Source organism: Mytilus californianus, unplaced genomic scaffold (genome assembly GCF_021869535.1).
Source record: "Mytilus californianus isolate M0D057914Y unplaced genomic scaffold, xbMytCali1.0.p SCAF_4, whole genome shotgun sequence".
NCBI classification, from domain to species: domain Eukaryota; kingdom Metazoa; phylum Mollusca; class Bivalvia; order Mytilida; family Mytilidae; genus Mytilus; species Mytilus californianus.
Window position 1 is genome coordinate 79,318,405 of NW_026262690.1, and position 14,818 is coordinate 79,333,222.

Here is a 14,818-nt window from a genome sequence, read left to right on the forward strand (position 1 = left end):
CAGCATTTAGCTTCGTGAATATAAATTATCTTAAGTTAAAATTGTGACAATGCAAAGGAAAACTTAAGCATATAATCGTATTTTAGCTTATGGTTGTCTTACCAGAGCCAGATGTCGAATATCGCCAGTTATATCGATATCAGATTTCTTTAATCCCAGCTCGTGACGTACTAATGATGTAACAAAGATGCGCTTGTTTTCATCTTTTGGTTTTGCACCATATCTTAGGTCAAAGTTCACTTTTGTCAATCTCTGTTTGTTGTTCATGTCTGTGTTGATTACAACATTATAGTCAGCGTTCTTCTTGAAAGTTAAAGATCTGTTAATATAACAGTATCATTATATATTGTTTTCCCTTCTAGTTCAATAATTGCATTCCTTGTATTTGATTCCGGGTACCACTGACGAGAAATTCTTTTCTAAATGCAGTTATGGTGCATAACATAAACTTATGTGTTTAGCAATCTTATATTAGAGACGATATTTATGGTTGAAATTAACATGCGATTTATTGTTTGCAGAATATTTCATGTATTAAATGATGATTTAGGTAAATGAAATTGTCAAATGTAATAATTCTTGACGCTGGACATAAACATGATTGCAACTTTTGATTGAACTGTCAAGTATATCAATACGTTAAATGAATAGCTCACAAAAATAAGGGACAGACTCTATATACGACATTAACCGAATATTCAGAAATATTAGAGAATTCACACTGGGATAATATCAGTTACATGGATGCTCAATTAAACGTATCACTATGAAAGGAAGTAACTTTTGTAACAGGCAAAACATGTTAAATTAATAGCACGTATATGTGTATACCTACCCTTTGCCAGCCAAAGACCAGACACTCTTGGTGAAACCATAATTGACTTTACTGTTGACTGTTATTTTGTCCCTGCTAATTCTTGGGATAACGTAATCAAGATTAACTCTGGTGACTACAGCAGTTTTCTGCAGTACAATGTTTGAAGTTCCTTTTGCTCTAAGAAGTGGAGTTCTGATGTCAACTTTGGACTGATACCTGGCGTTTGATTTCCTTAAGGTTCTTGTTAGTTTGGCTAAAACAGTCATGAAAAAAATATATTCAAATTACTCTAAAGGGTAGCTACACTATTCTTAGTAGTTCTTTGTTCGAGTTGTGTGATTCTTATATTATAATAAACATACTCTTTTATTATATTGATTAAATATTTCAAGAGAACATATGCTTGAGGTGTTTGAGACTGTATCATATTGATAAACAATGACTAAAATGAATTTTTTATACAACTTACTGAAGACTTTGATGGTTTTATCCAATAACCTGTCAATTGTAACGTCCACAAGAATAAGAGAGCCGCTTTTATATTCCAATGATCCTCCAAGGGCTGTGACTTCCTCCTTTGGTGTACGGATGGACAAATAAGGCATTAGCTTAGTGGCTTTCTTTGTTTGTGTATTCTGCAATCTGCTTTCAAAACTGTAATCCTTCCCAGGTTCAAAGGAGATGGATGTTTTTATAGAAGACATTGATTTCTTGGAAATCAGGTTTACTGAAAATAACATGTAAATGTTTACTAATATAACGTTGAAAAATAACATTGAAAGTACTAGTAGTATTCCATGTTTTATTGATCCCGTTTTATTTTCCATAAGTGACAGATGGGTTATCTACTTTGAACCGAGCTCGGACAATGACAAACAAAAACCTCACCCAAGAAAAACATCATCATGTATCTAACTATTATCAAACCATTTTGAATGGTTTTCTTTTAAGGTTTTGGATATTGCATTTACTTAAATTTTACAGCAGTTGATGTATTATTGTACACAGCATGCTTTGTAAGCATATTTGAACCGATGACATTCGGTTTGGTTTGATTATTCATAAATTTGATTTCCTCCCTGTAACCCATACTATCGTTATTTTAATGTTTGAGCACATTAAATATTTAGGGTAAACCCATAACATACCTTTTGACTGAATGGGTTGCTTAGATAGTCCTTTTACGGTCAATTCGCCATTGAAACTTTTGCCGATGACATATTCTACAGAACTGCTGAGTCTTATATTTTCCATATTTGGTATGATTATTTCAATGTATGGATTGTAAGTATAAAGCTGTCCTTCCCTTTTTCTGATCCATTCCCCAGTCACAGAGTATTCATCTTTGTCGTCGATTACAATTCTTCCCGCCACTTGCTTCTGTTTGTTGTCACCAACCAAGGCTCCTAAACATTTCAATCTTATTTACTATTTGATTATTCTGTAAATTTTCATATGGTTTGTGAAATAAATTGATTACATCTCAAAATAATTCGTCAACATTGATATCAATTCATAGAAAAGCGGACACATATTCATTTTATCATGGTTCACGATTTATACGTACCGTATAAAAGTATGAAACTTGTAGTTTGTATTATAGAATTGAATGCTGTATTTTTAATTTATACGAAATGATAGCCAGTTACGACCACATTTAACTAAACGTAACTTGCTATCATTTCCTATATATATCTTTAAAAAAGACCACAGTAATCAGTCCTTATATTTACAGATCTTCAAAGTAAAGTTAATATCTTTTTAGCATTTTAAATCTGAAGGTAAACTTTAAACACAAAACTTCGACAGAAATTCAAATGATTTATGTCTTTCATTTACCTCTGATTGAAACTCTCTTCCATGGTGAGATCATGCTGATTTCGAGCAGAGGGTCAGATCGAAGAAGACAATCAAAACTCAATTCACGGTCTACCGTAGAGCCTGGAGTGCTGAAGGCTACTCTAGCTCTGGCTTCTTGTTTATCCTGAAACAACAGAAGAACGTTTGCAAACTCATTTTAATAGGTTTGGAATTGTTTCTTTGAAGTCACTAATAAAAGCGTCCGGAATACAACCATTCGTTGTTTTAGGCATATTATATTATACCAGACACTTATTCATTGATGAAAATTGTAATTCGTTTGATGTGTTTTTGATTTTGCCATTTGATTGGGGACTTTCCTTTTTGAATTTTCCTCGGAGTTCAGTATTTTTGTGATTTTACTTTCTTTTTTTTTTGTATAATTTTTTTTTATCTCTTTGTCTTTTGGTTGATTATTTTTTTTATCACTGTCTTATTATGTATAATCATCTCCTTTTATTCATTAACACAAGGAAAGAGCTCAATTTTCAAAAAAATATATGTCTTTCACTGATACACAGATATCGGGGTGTTAACTATATCATAAAACAGAATATTGATATAGCAGTACCTTTACAAATTTGTATTCCATGTTGTAACTTTCATGTGTGTCACGTTTTAGAAGAGTGATTCCAGCACTAACTGGTCCCGTCATTGGAAAGTATGGAGCATCGGCTATTAATGAAGCGTTCGGATACTGAAGTTCAGCACAGAGTTCCAGTCCGGTAATCTTTGCAAGTTTGTTTCCAGAACACACTTTCTTTGTCTGTCTGTTAGCAGTAATCATTTTCTGTTCCCTCTCAACTTCACGGTGAACAGTGAAGAAAGCAGTCCTATGATAATAGATACTTTTTTGTTAACTAGGTTTAAAATTATTGTATTTTGAGTTGTATTCCCGATTTCTAATCAAGACGAAACGAGCTCTGCGTACCAAATTATAAGCCTGGAATCTTTGAAGAGTTTTTATATGCCCAGAATCACTTATTTGGAATTCCATAATGAACATCTTAAAGATAATTTGTTTAAACTACTTTTCATTGCTCTATATAAAAATTATAAAATAATAATAGTAATTTTTCGAAATTATAAATTGTTGTAAAATATTAAAAATATTGCATACTTGACATTGAAAACTTCCATTTTGTCAAATGGTGTTTTAATCTGTGCACTTAGTACTTTTCCATTTGCCAGTTCTACGTGTCCTTCGAGAGAAGAGGAGGAATGCATAGTAGAAACCATTTTCATTCCACTTCTTGTAACAAATGCATCCACGCTCATCATACTGTTGATCTGGACAGCGCCACTGAGGACAAAATTGCGATATTAGAATTTAAAAATACAAATACACTAGCAGTGGAAAATATCTTTCACTACGGCGGGAATAAAAATAAGGAGGCCCCAAGTTTTGTATTGTAAACATCAGAAAACGTTGTCAAACAATGATTATGAAAAACACAAATACATAAACATAACAAAAACTGTGAATAGAGTGAATTTTATTAGATTTTTGTGGTCATTTTCAATTTTTGTAACCGCTCTTAAATATTTTTTGGCTACAAGTGTTTACATTTATAACAACTGTTCCCTTAGGCAACAATTCCAACACCTATGCTCAGATGATAGTGTTCGCTACGTCTTTCTTCGTCACTAACATATTCCTTAATTAACCAAATTAATGCTGTTATAGATATTTCCCATTTGACTCATCTTGCCTTTTACCTTGTTATTTACTTTGATTTCGTCTGCAGACAGTTTTGATATTTTGATATGCTAGTCGAACTTTACTAACCTTGGTTTCATATATCCATTCAAAGAAAGACTTGGGGATCTGTCGGTTATTTTTGTCAGATCCATTTTCCCAGAGGCACGTAAATCAACGGTAGCTGATCCATCAATGGTCAAATTTAATGGGAAGCCAGCCATTGTTGGAATTATGACGCTGCTATCCAAGAACACGTAGCTCTGTGTGAAGGAGTATTCTTGTTTCTTGGCAAGAGTCGTTAGAATGTCCAGAATATTGATTGATTTACCATCAGTGACATCACTTAGTCCGGTGAACCTTGTAAACAGTAGCTCATTTCCAAAAACTCTCATATACAGATCTCCTTTCAGTGAGTCAGATTCTGTGTCAAACTACAATAGTAAATTCATTTTGTAAAGAAGGATTGTATTTTGTTTCAGTAATTAAGTAAAACAAACTTAAATCGAAACAAGCCATATATAACAAACCAAGCTTAAAAAGATTATAAATTTTGCTCTATTTTCTACCAAAAAAGTTTTTAAATTGGAATGTCAAAATGATATTAGAAATTAAATGACATTAAAGCTATAACACATTTTCAGACTGGATACTTAAGATATTGATGATTATAAAATTAACCTGTCTGTCAATGTCCTCCATTTTTTTATTACTGATTCCTTTTATGTTCTGTTTTGTGACTTCTATGATCTCATCTTTCTGGAAGTATCCGTTAGGTCCAAAGTAAGATTCCAGAAAATATTCAAGGCCTTCCATTCGTCCACCGATTTCTAACAGGTTAACGGAATGTCCAAAAAGGTCGAATGTTATGTTAGTCATGGCAGATCTTGGTAAGAAAGATTTTGAAGACCAGACAACATTGCTGTCAATGGAAGCTCCGGTATTTAGCTTCTCAAGGAAGAAGGAGCCTTCGTAGTTTCTGGAATATTTCAGTTTTTCTAGATCGAATTCTTTCTTCAGCGCCTTGTCGTTGATGATATTCTTTATTTCCTGTTTCAGTGGGCTAGAAGTCTCCATCAAGTTTGTTAAATGAGACCATACATAAGAACCAACTTGGTTGACCTCTTCTGATTCAAGAAGATATCTAACACGAGACAGGACAATGTCTGAAGGGCATGTCATAAGAGCCTGGTATGAAGCAATTCTCAATTCGGAATCCTCGTCTCTGTTCCTGAAGATTGCCATGACGTCGTCTCGCTGGAAAGGAATATATAATTTATATGAATAGTCATTATTATTGATATTGAAGTACACAATGTATGATGTTATACAATAAGATAAAGTTTGCATAACTATTTGTAGGGCTGTTATCATAGGCAACTTTATGATTCATTTGCACTAAAAAATAATTTATAATTTTTTAAGCAGGCTGAATATGTACATTTTTCAATATTACTAGTTGAAAACTTACGCTTATTGAGCATGGCATACGACGGAAGGCTTGTATAGCAGAAAGGCGGACTTCTGTGGGATTATCTCTCTTGGTCATACAGTTTGTGATTGTTCTGATGGCATTATTAACGTATCCAGCATTTCCAAGTGATCTAAGACTAAGGATCACCTAAAATAAAGTTTAAAATTGAATCTTAAACGATACTCTAACTTTCTTTAACCAAAAAAAACACTTCAGTTTATACTTCTGATTTTATAAACTACAGCATCTTTAATTCTAAAGTCAGATTAAACTTAAATATTTTATAAACTTATAATTTTAATTCCTCAACATTAGTAGTTTGGTTTTTTATGTCAGTATTTGAAATATTTGCTTTTTAACTCCCAGAAATTTTTTTCCCTATAATAAATTATAAATATTAAATAAGGTCAGATGTCACTATATCTTTGCACATACCTTGCCAAGATTGTTTTTGTCCACATAACACCCAACACCAATCTTGTCTTCTATAGAAGAGACAATACTGGCGATGTCAATATCATTTTCACATTCATTGTTCTTGCAGTAGGCATTAACGAGTGAAGATACACCGAGCATAGCCTCTTCATTGTCCTCAGATGATATGAGTGGCTGTTAATAAAGAACAAAATTAAAGAGAGTAAAACTATATTATTACAAAAACCATTTTGAGCATAGTGAAATATGTTCTTGAGACAAAGTTCCTGATTTTAAATTTATGTGCATAAAAATTTGACCTTCAATAATTGTGCTATTGATCACAAGATTATATAAGGGGCTCCATTTGGGCAAAATATTTGTTTTTAGAATTCCTCTATATTCAAAGCTTATTTAAACGTAAGTAAACTAAATACATTAAATGTATTAAATACTAATTCCCGGCTTGTATTTGTGAAAAGTTTCAGCTATTCATAAGTCACATCTGAAGTAACTAATATGTTTAAAACAAACATTAGACCTACTTTGACTTCATTCAGCATTTCTTTTGTTGGATCTTTGATGAACGATAATGTCGTTAGCCACATATTTGCTTCGATTCCACGAACTTCTTTTTTGTTGATCAAGTTAGTAATCAATCTCAGTGAAGCTTTTGTTCCAAGCATTGGAATGGCATCAAGGAAGAATTTTCTACAAAGAAAGTATTTGTTTTCATCAATACCAATAAAAATTCATCATTTCAAAACTTATTGAGATTCTAAGTGCTTCAGATACAAGCTAGAACTTAAGAGCAAGCGTTTCAATTGTTTTTATGCCCCACCTAGGGACATTATGTTTTTGTGCGTCCGTTCGTTCGTTCGTCCGTCCATCCGTTCGTCCGTTCGTCAGTTCGTCCGTCTGTCCCGCTTTAGGTTAAAGTTTTTGGTCAAGGTAGTTTATGATGAAGTTGAAGTCCAATCAACTTGAAACTTAGTACACATGTTCCCTATGATATGATCTTTCTACTTTTAATGCCAAATAAGAGTTTTGACCCTAATTTCACGGTCCACTGAACATAAAAATGATAGTGCGAGTGGGGCATCTGTGTACTATGGACACATTCTTGTTAATATTTGAGAAGTACAGCTTTATGCCACTTACTCAACTCTCTTTTGATTAGATGCACAGAATCTGGTTCCTTTCACTTTTCTGTAAATCTGTTCCAGTTCATCACTTTCTAAAGCCTTCATTAGTCTTACAAGTCCAGAGAACAATTGTGGAGTATCCGGTTTCACACTGTCGGAGGTAGATATGCAGATTTCATTCAGTTTACTGATGACATCCGTAATGGTACCCCTACCATCGTTAGAATGAACAAACGTCAATGGAACGCGGTGCCCAATGGAAACTGTAATATAAGTACACCGATTTTTATAAGAACTTTGGATATATTTCCATTGAAATACATTGTAAGAACTGTTTACAAATTTTGTATTAAAAGAAAGTTTGATTTTAATAGTTTGATGAGATAAATATTTATCAAAATTTCCTATTTTTAAATAGAGTCGATCATCAAAAAAAATATTTCATTGATATATCGATGAATGTTTTCTTACTTGAGCTAGAAGATGATGTTCTTTCTGTTACATATGTTAATGTCTGTTTGGTCTTTGTCATAGCACCACTGGATTCCCTTGAGAATGGTCGGAGAACATGTTCTTCTTCACATACACTGTTCTGTAGTATGCCAGCCTTGCTGATGTCTTGTGAACACTCATGGGTACCTTTTATCAGTGGCAGAGACTGAATTTCCTAGAAAAGTATATCAACAGAGCTGTCTAATCGTCAGTTATAAAACGTTGCATATTGTTTACAGTTTAAAAATTCTTTTATGGGTGAATGGAAGACCTATCTATTCCTAGTCACATTTTTATTCTTGCTTAAAAGACACACTTTTTCAGTGTTATTAAAAAATTCCCGCCGATCATTCACGTCAACCCTCCAAGCAGAAACAGATGAAAAAATATATTCAATTTCATTTTCTTATCAAAATAGACTATAGAAAAAGAAGAATTAGTAGTAAGATAAAAAAAAACTTATAACTTACAGATTGAACTCTGTATGGTGTTCCCTGCATCATTGTATTGTATCCATGTCTGTCTGTACATCCAAGCAAGTCTTTGCTCTTCTTGATTGTTCTTGAGTACCAGCCGTTGTTAGATACAGTATAGGCTGCTTTGCATTCCCCAGTAATGTCAGTCTATTAAACAAAACAAAACTAAGTGAATATAGTAAAAGTGTTGTTTATATACTCTTTTTTCTTTGTGTCTATTAAGATTAATAAACCTCTGATATAATAATCATTTAGCTCTAAACATAAATTTATCTTTGTTTTGTTGTTTGAGTGAACCTATGATATAATTCTGTTTACCTCCTGGACTGTTTGATCCTGTGTCAGGTCATCCATTGAGTTTTGAACTGCTGAGAGGATACCACGTTTAATGTTTAGTACCCATGTTTTCTCAGGTATGGATGTACAAAGTTCTTCAATTCGACCATCTTGGAAGGAGAATGCCAAAGGTGATTTCTCAAGGTTAGTTCTAAACTCTCCGCTTTTGTCGGCATCTATCCTTGTTTCAGGCGCTTTTGGGTCTGATTCCAATAGTCTGACGTTGCTGAGCTATAAATTTGAGAAAAGAAATTTTCATTTTCCATCAAAAACCAGAAATTAACTGCAGCTCAGTGGTTGGTTATTAGGTACTGACATGATTTATGATAATATTTTTTTTAATTCTCCGTAGATCAATTCAGAAATTATTAAGAAACTACGGCCCACAACTCCCTCAGGCAAAGTTAGATTGAACAATGTTTAATTTTTCAAAACAGCACAAAAGACAAATAAACAATAGAAATATAGGAATTCGGAAACGAGAAAAACTTATAGAAATCCGTCTCCTTAACTCAGGCAAAGTTGACATTAGATGAATTAGGCTATTTGTTTCAAAGGGGCATTAGCTACGAGATACGAAAAAAATTAGAATATGATTTTGTTTGGTTCAATCATTAATAAAAGTGAAATAATGAAATAATAATTTGCTTTTAGCAGCCAATTTGGTCCAATTTTGTCAAAATAAGCAAAGAAACATAGCTGATATATTATTCACTTGCAAATGAATAATTCGACCTCATTCAATCCGTATTCATGTGACCTTCAATTTAACCCATTAGCTAGAGATTGGTCACGCATGTTTTAGTCGTGTTTAGCCATTAAAAGGAAAAAAAATGTCAACATTGAAAGTGAAACAAAGGTGAACCATTTCGTTCACTGATTCGATCCACAAAAAATCATTCTTATACAGGTAAAAACGATAATTAACTTATTTTTTTAACCCATTACATGAAATCAAACAGACATAGAAAAGTTCAATTGCACGAGGTCGCTATCTATTTATATTTATGTCTATAAAATTGAGAATGGAAATGGGGAATGTGTCAAAGAGACAACGACCCGACATTAGAGCAGACAACAGCCGAAGGCCACCAATGGGTCTTCAATGCAGCGAGAAACTCCCGCACCCGGAGGCGTCCTTCAGCTGGCCCCTAAACAAATATGTATACTAGTTCAGTGATAATGGACGTCATACTAAACTCCAAATGTTTATATCGGGTTATGTGACCGTCGGCAGTCTTCGGAGGTCATCTCGATAGTTAATTAGATGGCGTCTAGACTAAAATACACACGAAATTCTGATAAATATTATCGAGTAAATGCATTGTTAACTATTTATTTCAGAATTATTGCAAAATTTGGATAAAAGTTTTAGTATGTTATAAATCAAATATGAGAATTTGAGTCAAATCGGTGAACATGATTTTGACAGCTAATGCCCCTCTAAGTTTATTTTAGTCATAAGGCTCCTCACGCATTTTAGGTGAATAAATACATGGATATCTTTTTATCTTGGCAATTAAATATTGTAATTTTTGGAGCGGAAAAAATCAATTCTCATTACACGAATAACTTCAAGTATTTACCCGAAGATTCATTTCACATTTTGAGACGACATCGATGTGAACTTTAGCAGTCAACTGAATTCCGGCTTTTTCCTCGGATGCCCCTTGTACTGTTGTGTCGACTTCGGTTGTGTAGTCATATTCGTAGGTTTTCCCGGTTTCGTATCCAAATTTCTTTGTTTCTGCAATGTATGTATGTACGATATGCTAAAAATATTTTTTTCTAAATCTGCATAATCTAAAAGTCAAACATGAAATAGTATAGGATTAGCAAAAATAGAGATAGAGGTTGTCTTATATTAGAAAAAAAAGAGTTAATTTTTAAATTACTTGAACCTAATGATGGAAAAATTATTTTTTATTTATACGAGCTCACTTCATGCTATCCTCAGTTTTGCTTTATCTTGATTTGTATGTTCTTATTGGATTTATGAGAAAAATGTATAACAAAATACTGAACTCCAATGTAAATTCAAAAAGGGGATATCCATAAAAAATGTCAAAATCAAACGTTATATAAACAAGCATTCTGAGAGTATTGCATGGCAATACATAGTCCCCTACCGGGTAAACATTCATTTTACTGGAACAAAATGCTAACTTGTTCTATAACTTGTCATGGTGTAAACAAAAAGAAAATATCAAGTCAATATCTTCAAGCATGACTAAAAACAGTGTGGAAAACTGAATATATGAGTGAATTTTTTCAAGTCCAAGAACCATAACTCTGCACAAAATTATCAGACCGAAACAAAAATTTGAACTTGATCTGTAACTTGTCATGATAAAACTATTGACCAATTGTCAATCAATATCTTCAAGCATGATGAAAAAAAGTGTGGAAAACCTATAACACTCTAACATTAGATATGATTAATAGTTCTCTAAAATTAGATATTATGTAATACAATGTATATCTTTTTTCAAATTACAATCAAATATAATTAGTAGTTCCAAATATTTTTTCTTTCATTTGTCATAAAACTAATATAGATTTGTAACTTATCTATAAAATGTCAACAACTTTTATCTACACAATGTAATGTAATGAAATATACACCTTAATAAAAATAGATTATTATCTAATTAAAGGATTTCACTTAATAAAAAATATATATAAAATTGAGAATGGAAATAGGGAATGTGTCAAAGAGACAACAACCCGACCATAGAGCAGACAACAGCCGAAGGCCACCAATGGGTCTTCAATGCAGCGAGAAACTCCCGCACCCGGAGGCGTCCTTCAGCTGGCCCCTAAACAAATATGTATACTAGTTCAGTGATAATGGACGTCATACTAAACTCCAAATTATACACGAGAAACTAAAATTAAAAATGATACAAGACTAACAAAGGCCAGAGGCTGCTGACTTGGGACAGGCGCAAAAATGCGGCGGGGTTAAACATGTTTTTTTAGATCTCAACCGTCCCCCTTTACCTCTAGCCAATGTAGAAAAAAACAAACGTACAACAGTACGCCGGTAAAACTCAGTTTAAGAGAAGTCCGAGTCCGATGTCAGAATAGGAAACAAAAGAAAATAAACAAAATGACAATAATACATAAATAACAACAGACTGCTAGCAGTTACTGACATGCCAGCTCCAGATATATATATACATGTAGCATTCAGATAATTATAAATATACAAAATAACATATAAACCTGCCACAAAAATCCTCAATCAATTTACCAAAGAATGTCTTTTAAAAAATGAGTTATCTCCCTTTGTACAGATATATGGTTTAACATCGTACTCTAACATTAGTTATGGAGTTTTTATGGACCATAACTCTGGACTAAATCATCAGACCGGAACAAAATTCGAACTTGATCTATAACTTGTCATGATACAACTATATACCAAATATCAAATCAATATCTTCAAGAACGAAGAAAAAAAGTGTGGAAAACTGAGTTGCCGGACTGACGGATGGACAGACGGACAGACGGACAGACGGACAGAGTGCAAACCTAAAGTCCTCTTCGACTTCGTCGGTAGGGGACTAAAAAGGAACGAGTGAAAAACAACTATCATATTCCTGGCTTGGTACAAGCATTTTCCGAAGATAACGAAGATTTGAACCTCGGTATACTACTTTTGTCTCTAATTATTCGCCTAATTAAATGAAATAATCTTACCTGTACAACGTGTTGAACATGATCCTGTGCTAATAATTGGTCCTGAAAATAGAAAAAAATGGTTCAATGGTTTTGAAAATATAAAATATCTACTCCATTGAACAATTATGAGAAACACCAACCGGATACTAATTGAAATGTTAACAATTGATGATCATGTGCTAATAATATAAAATTACTTTAGCATACTTTAAAACTTAAAGTTTAGCTGATTTAACGACAAAATTCATTGAAATACACCAAAACATTATATGTGTTTGATGAGCTTGCATTTTTCGGGCTGCTGTCTAATCCAGGTGTTAATTCAAAATCTCCATTTCTTCTTATTGAAAGAAAATGTATTTCACGTAACGAATTTTCAAGATCTCAACAACAGGAAAGCACAAACAGTCCGTATAATAAGTAAAACAAATGTTCATGAAAAAGTATAACGAAACTATCGAACTCCAATATTATGTAAATTCAAAAAGGGGAAGTCCGTAAAAACTGACAAAATCAAAAGTTATCAACCAACGGAACGAGTGGATAACAACTATTATATTCCTGAATTGGTACATGCATTTTCTGAAGAAAATGGTGGGTTAAAGCTGGTTTTATAGCTATCTTAACCCCCTACTTTTATGGCAGTTGTTTACAGTCCCGTTATAATGAGAGAAAAAAATGGGTGAGCATCCCAAACAGACATAATAGATTAATGTGACAATGTTGGGATCCAGCAGCCAAAACTGTGTATACAAACACAACTGACTAAAATCTTCAATAAACATAAAAAGACGCCAAAATAAAGTTGTAGCTGATAGTAATTTTGACAAAGACTCCAAGAAAAAAGTTTTTGTAGATGATAATAAATTGGCAAAAACGCCGATAAAAAGGTTTTGTAGTTGATAATACATATCGTGTATAGTATACACGTTCTCGATAAAGTAATTATAAATACAAGAATAGGCAAAATGGAAAAAAAAAAACCTCTTGCGTCCAAATTGCACATAAATGAGATTACACGAATACAGTATTTTAAATAATCTAGCAAATTAATGAAGTGCAATACTGCTTGGAATCCTTTATTCAACTCCGCGAAAGTTCGTGCCTTCGAAAATTTGAAAATAAATTCACAAATCAATAACATAATAAATTAATCATAATAAAGGGCCTAAGAAAAACATTAATCGATCAAAACTAAAAAGAAAAAAATTAATGGATCAAAACTAAAGGCTTCTGGACACAAGACTGATGGGGAGGAACATTAACGTGACAATAAAATAATTGAAAGAAATAAATCTATCACAGAAAAATTAAATTTAATACAAAAAAAATAAAAAAATATACCACTGTTTAATAACACATTTATAAAAATTAATTTATATATTTTTTTTTTTATCAAAAAAGTAAAATTTTCTGCATAATTAAACAAGAAAAACAACTGTCAAATGAAAATCACAAAAAAATTACAACTTACCCGCCAAAGTTGATGCCACTAAGGCAAGCAGTAGGAAAAACGTATGCCCCATTATGGAGCTGGCGGTTTGTACTCGGTCGCAGTTTTCTAAAGCAATGTGAGGTTTAGTCACTTATATACTACTCCAGAGTACAAAGTGACATTTAACTAATGAATTTTGACCAGTAATTAATGCTGACATATTTGGGACTTTGTAACCGTGTCAGTTATCTTTTATCAGGATGTATTTACGCAACGAACATGTGAATGTTTATTAAAAGTATAGGTCGATGTACTATTTGATTTTTATATTTACATTTGAATATGGTGATATATTTTGATAAATAATCACTATAGAAAATATAGGAATATATAACTTCCTGATCATGAGCTTTTAAACTGTGAATGATTGTTATTTACAATTTATTATTCTCGCTAAAGAAAATAACCTGAGAAAGAAAACAATTCAGATGAAGTTATTTGAACTTCTTTTTTATCTTTAATTGTACGCAGAGTTAACGAAGATAGAAATAAACTGACATAAATGTGTTGACTGGGCTTTAATGACTTAACAAGAAAAGGGGGGTCCCTGTTCAGTTATCAGTCATAAGAATGTAATTGTGTGATTCTTTTTTGTTCTTACGCCTGATCAATACTACTAAACACATAGTTTGTCGACCGTGTTTTGCACTTTTTTTTACGTATATGCTACAGTGCAAATAGGAATTCATGAGGATACACGATCCTCCTTGTACAAATTGGAATTCCAATATGTACTAGTAAAACCTAGAATTCTGATTTATTGTAGTAAATAAATTTCAGTAAAACTCAGAATTCCAATATCTATCAGTGAAAATTGGGATATCCAGATTTGTACTGGGGAAATCCAGGATTGTATTAAATTTCTAAAAGGATAAAAAATATTGCTTAAAGCTACAGTTAGTATGATTATCAGTAAATTGTAC

The 14,818-nt window shown here is 32.6% G+C and overlaps 1 protein-coding gene across 1 annotated transcript in view; it reads right to left on the bottom strand.

Annotated features, from left to right (window-relative positions):
• The window catches only part of LOC127738579 (uncharacterized), a 29,328-nt gene extending 15,382 nt beyond the window's left edge, over window positions 1-13,946 (bottom strand). Inside the window, exons 1-19 of the mRNA XM_052249887.1 lie at window positions 13,875-13,946; window positions 12,419-12,460; window positions 10,300-10,460; window positions 8,696-8,944; window positions 8,372-8,524; window positions 7,881-8,076; window positions 7,426-7,672; window positions 6,810-6,975; window positions 6,286-6,459; window positions 5,848-5,997; window positions 5,058-5,633; window positions 4,467-4,810; window positions 3,798-3,980; window positions 3,249-3,510; window positions 2,657-2,801; window positions 1,966-2,223; window positions 1,287-1,544; window positions 836-1,070; window positions 103-319 (exon numbers count right to left, since the gene is read on the bottom strand). Coding sequence (XP_052105847.1) covers window positions 103-319; window positions 836-1,070; window positions 1,287-1,544; window positions 1,966-2,223; window positions 2,657-2,801; window positions 3,249-3,510; window positions 3,798-3,980; window positions 4,467-4,810; window positions 5,058-5,633; window positions 5,848-5,997; window positions 6,286-6,459; window positions 6,810-6,975; window positions 7,426-7,672; window positions 7,881-8,076; window positions 8,372-8,524; window positions 8,696-8,944; window positions 10,300-10,460; window positions 12,419-12,460; window positions 13,875-13,926 — 4,068 coding nt within the window. The 5' untranslated portion in view covers window positions 13,927-13,946. The remainder of the gene's footprint in view (window positions 1-102; window positions 320-835; window positions 1,071-1,286; window positions 1,545-1,965; window positions 2,224-2,656; window positions 2,802-3,248; window positions 3,511-3,797; window positions 3,981-4,466; window positions 4,811-5,057; window positions 5,634-5,847; window positions 5,998-6,285; window positions 6,460-6,809; window positions 6,976-7,425; window positions 7,673-7,880; window positions 8,077-8,371; window positions 8,525-8,695; window positions 8,945-10,299; window positions 10,461-12,418; window positions 12,461-13,874) is intronic.
• Between the last annotated feature and the right edge of the window lie 872 nt (window positions 13,947-14,818).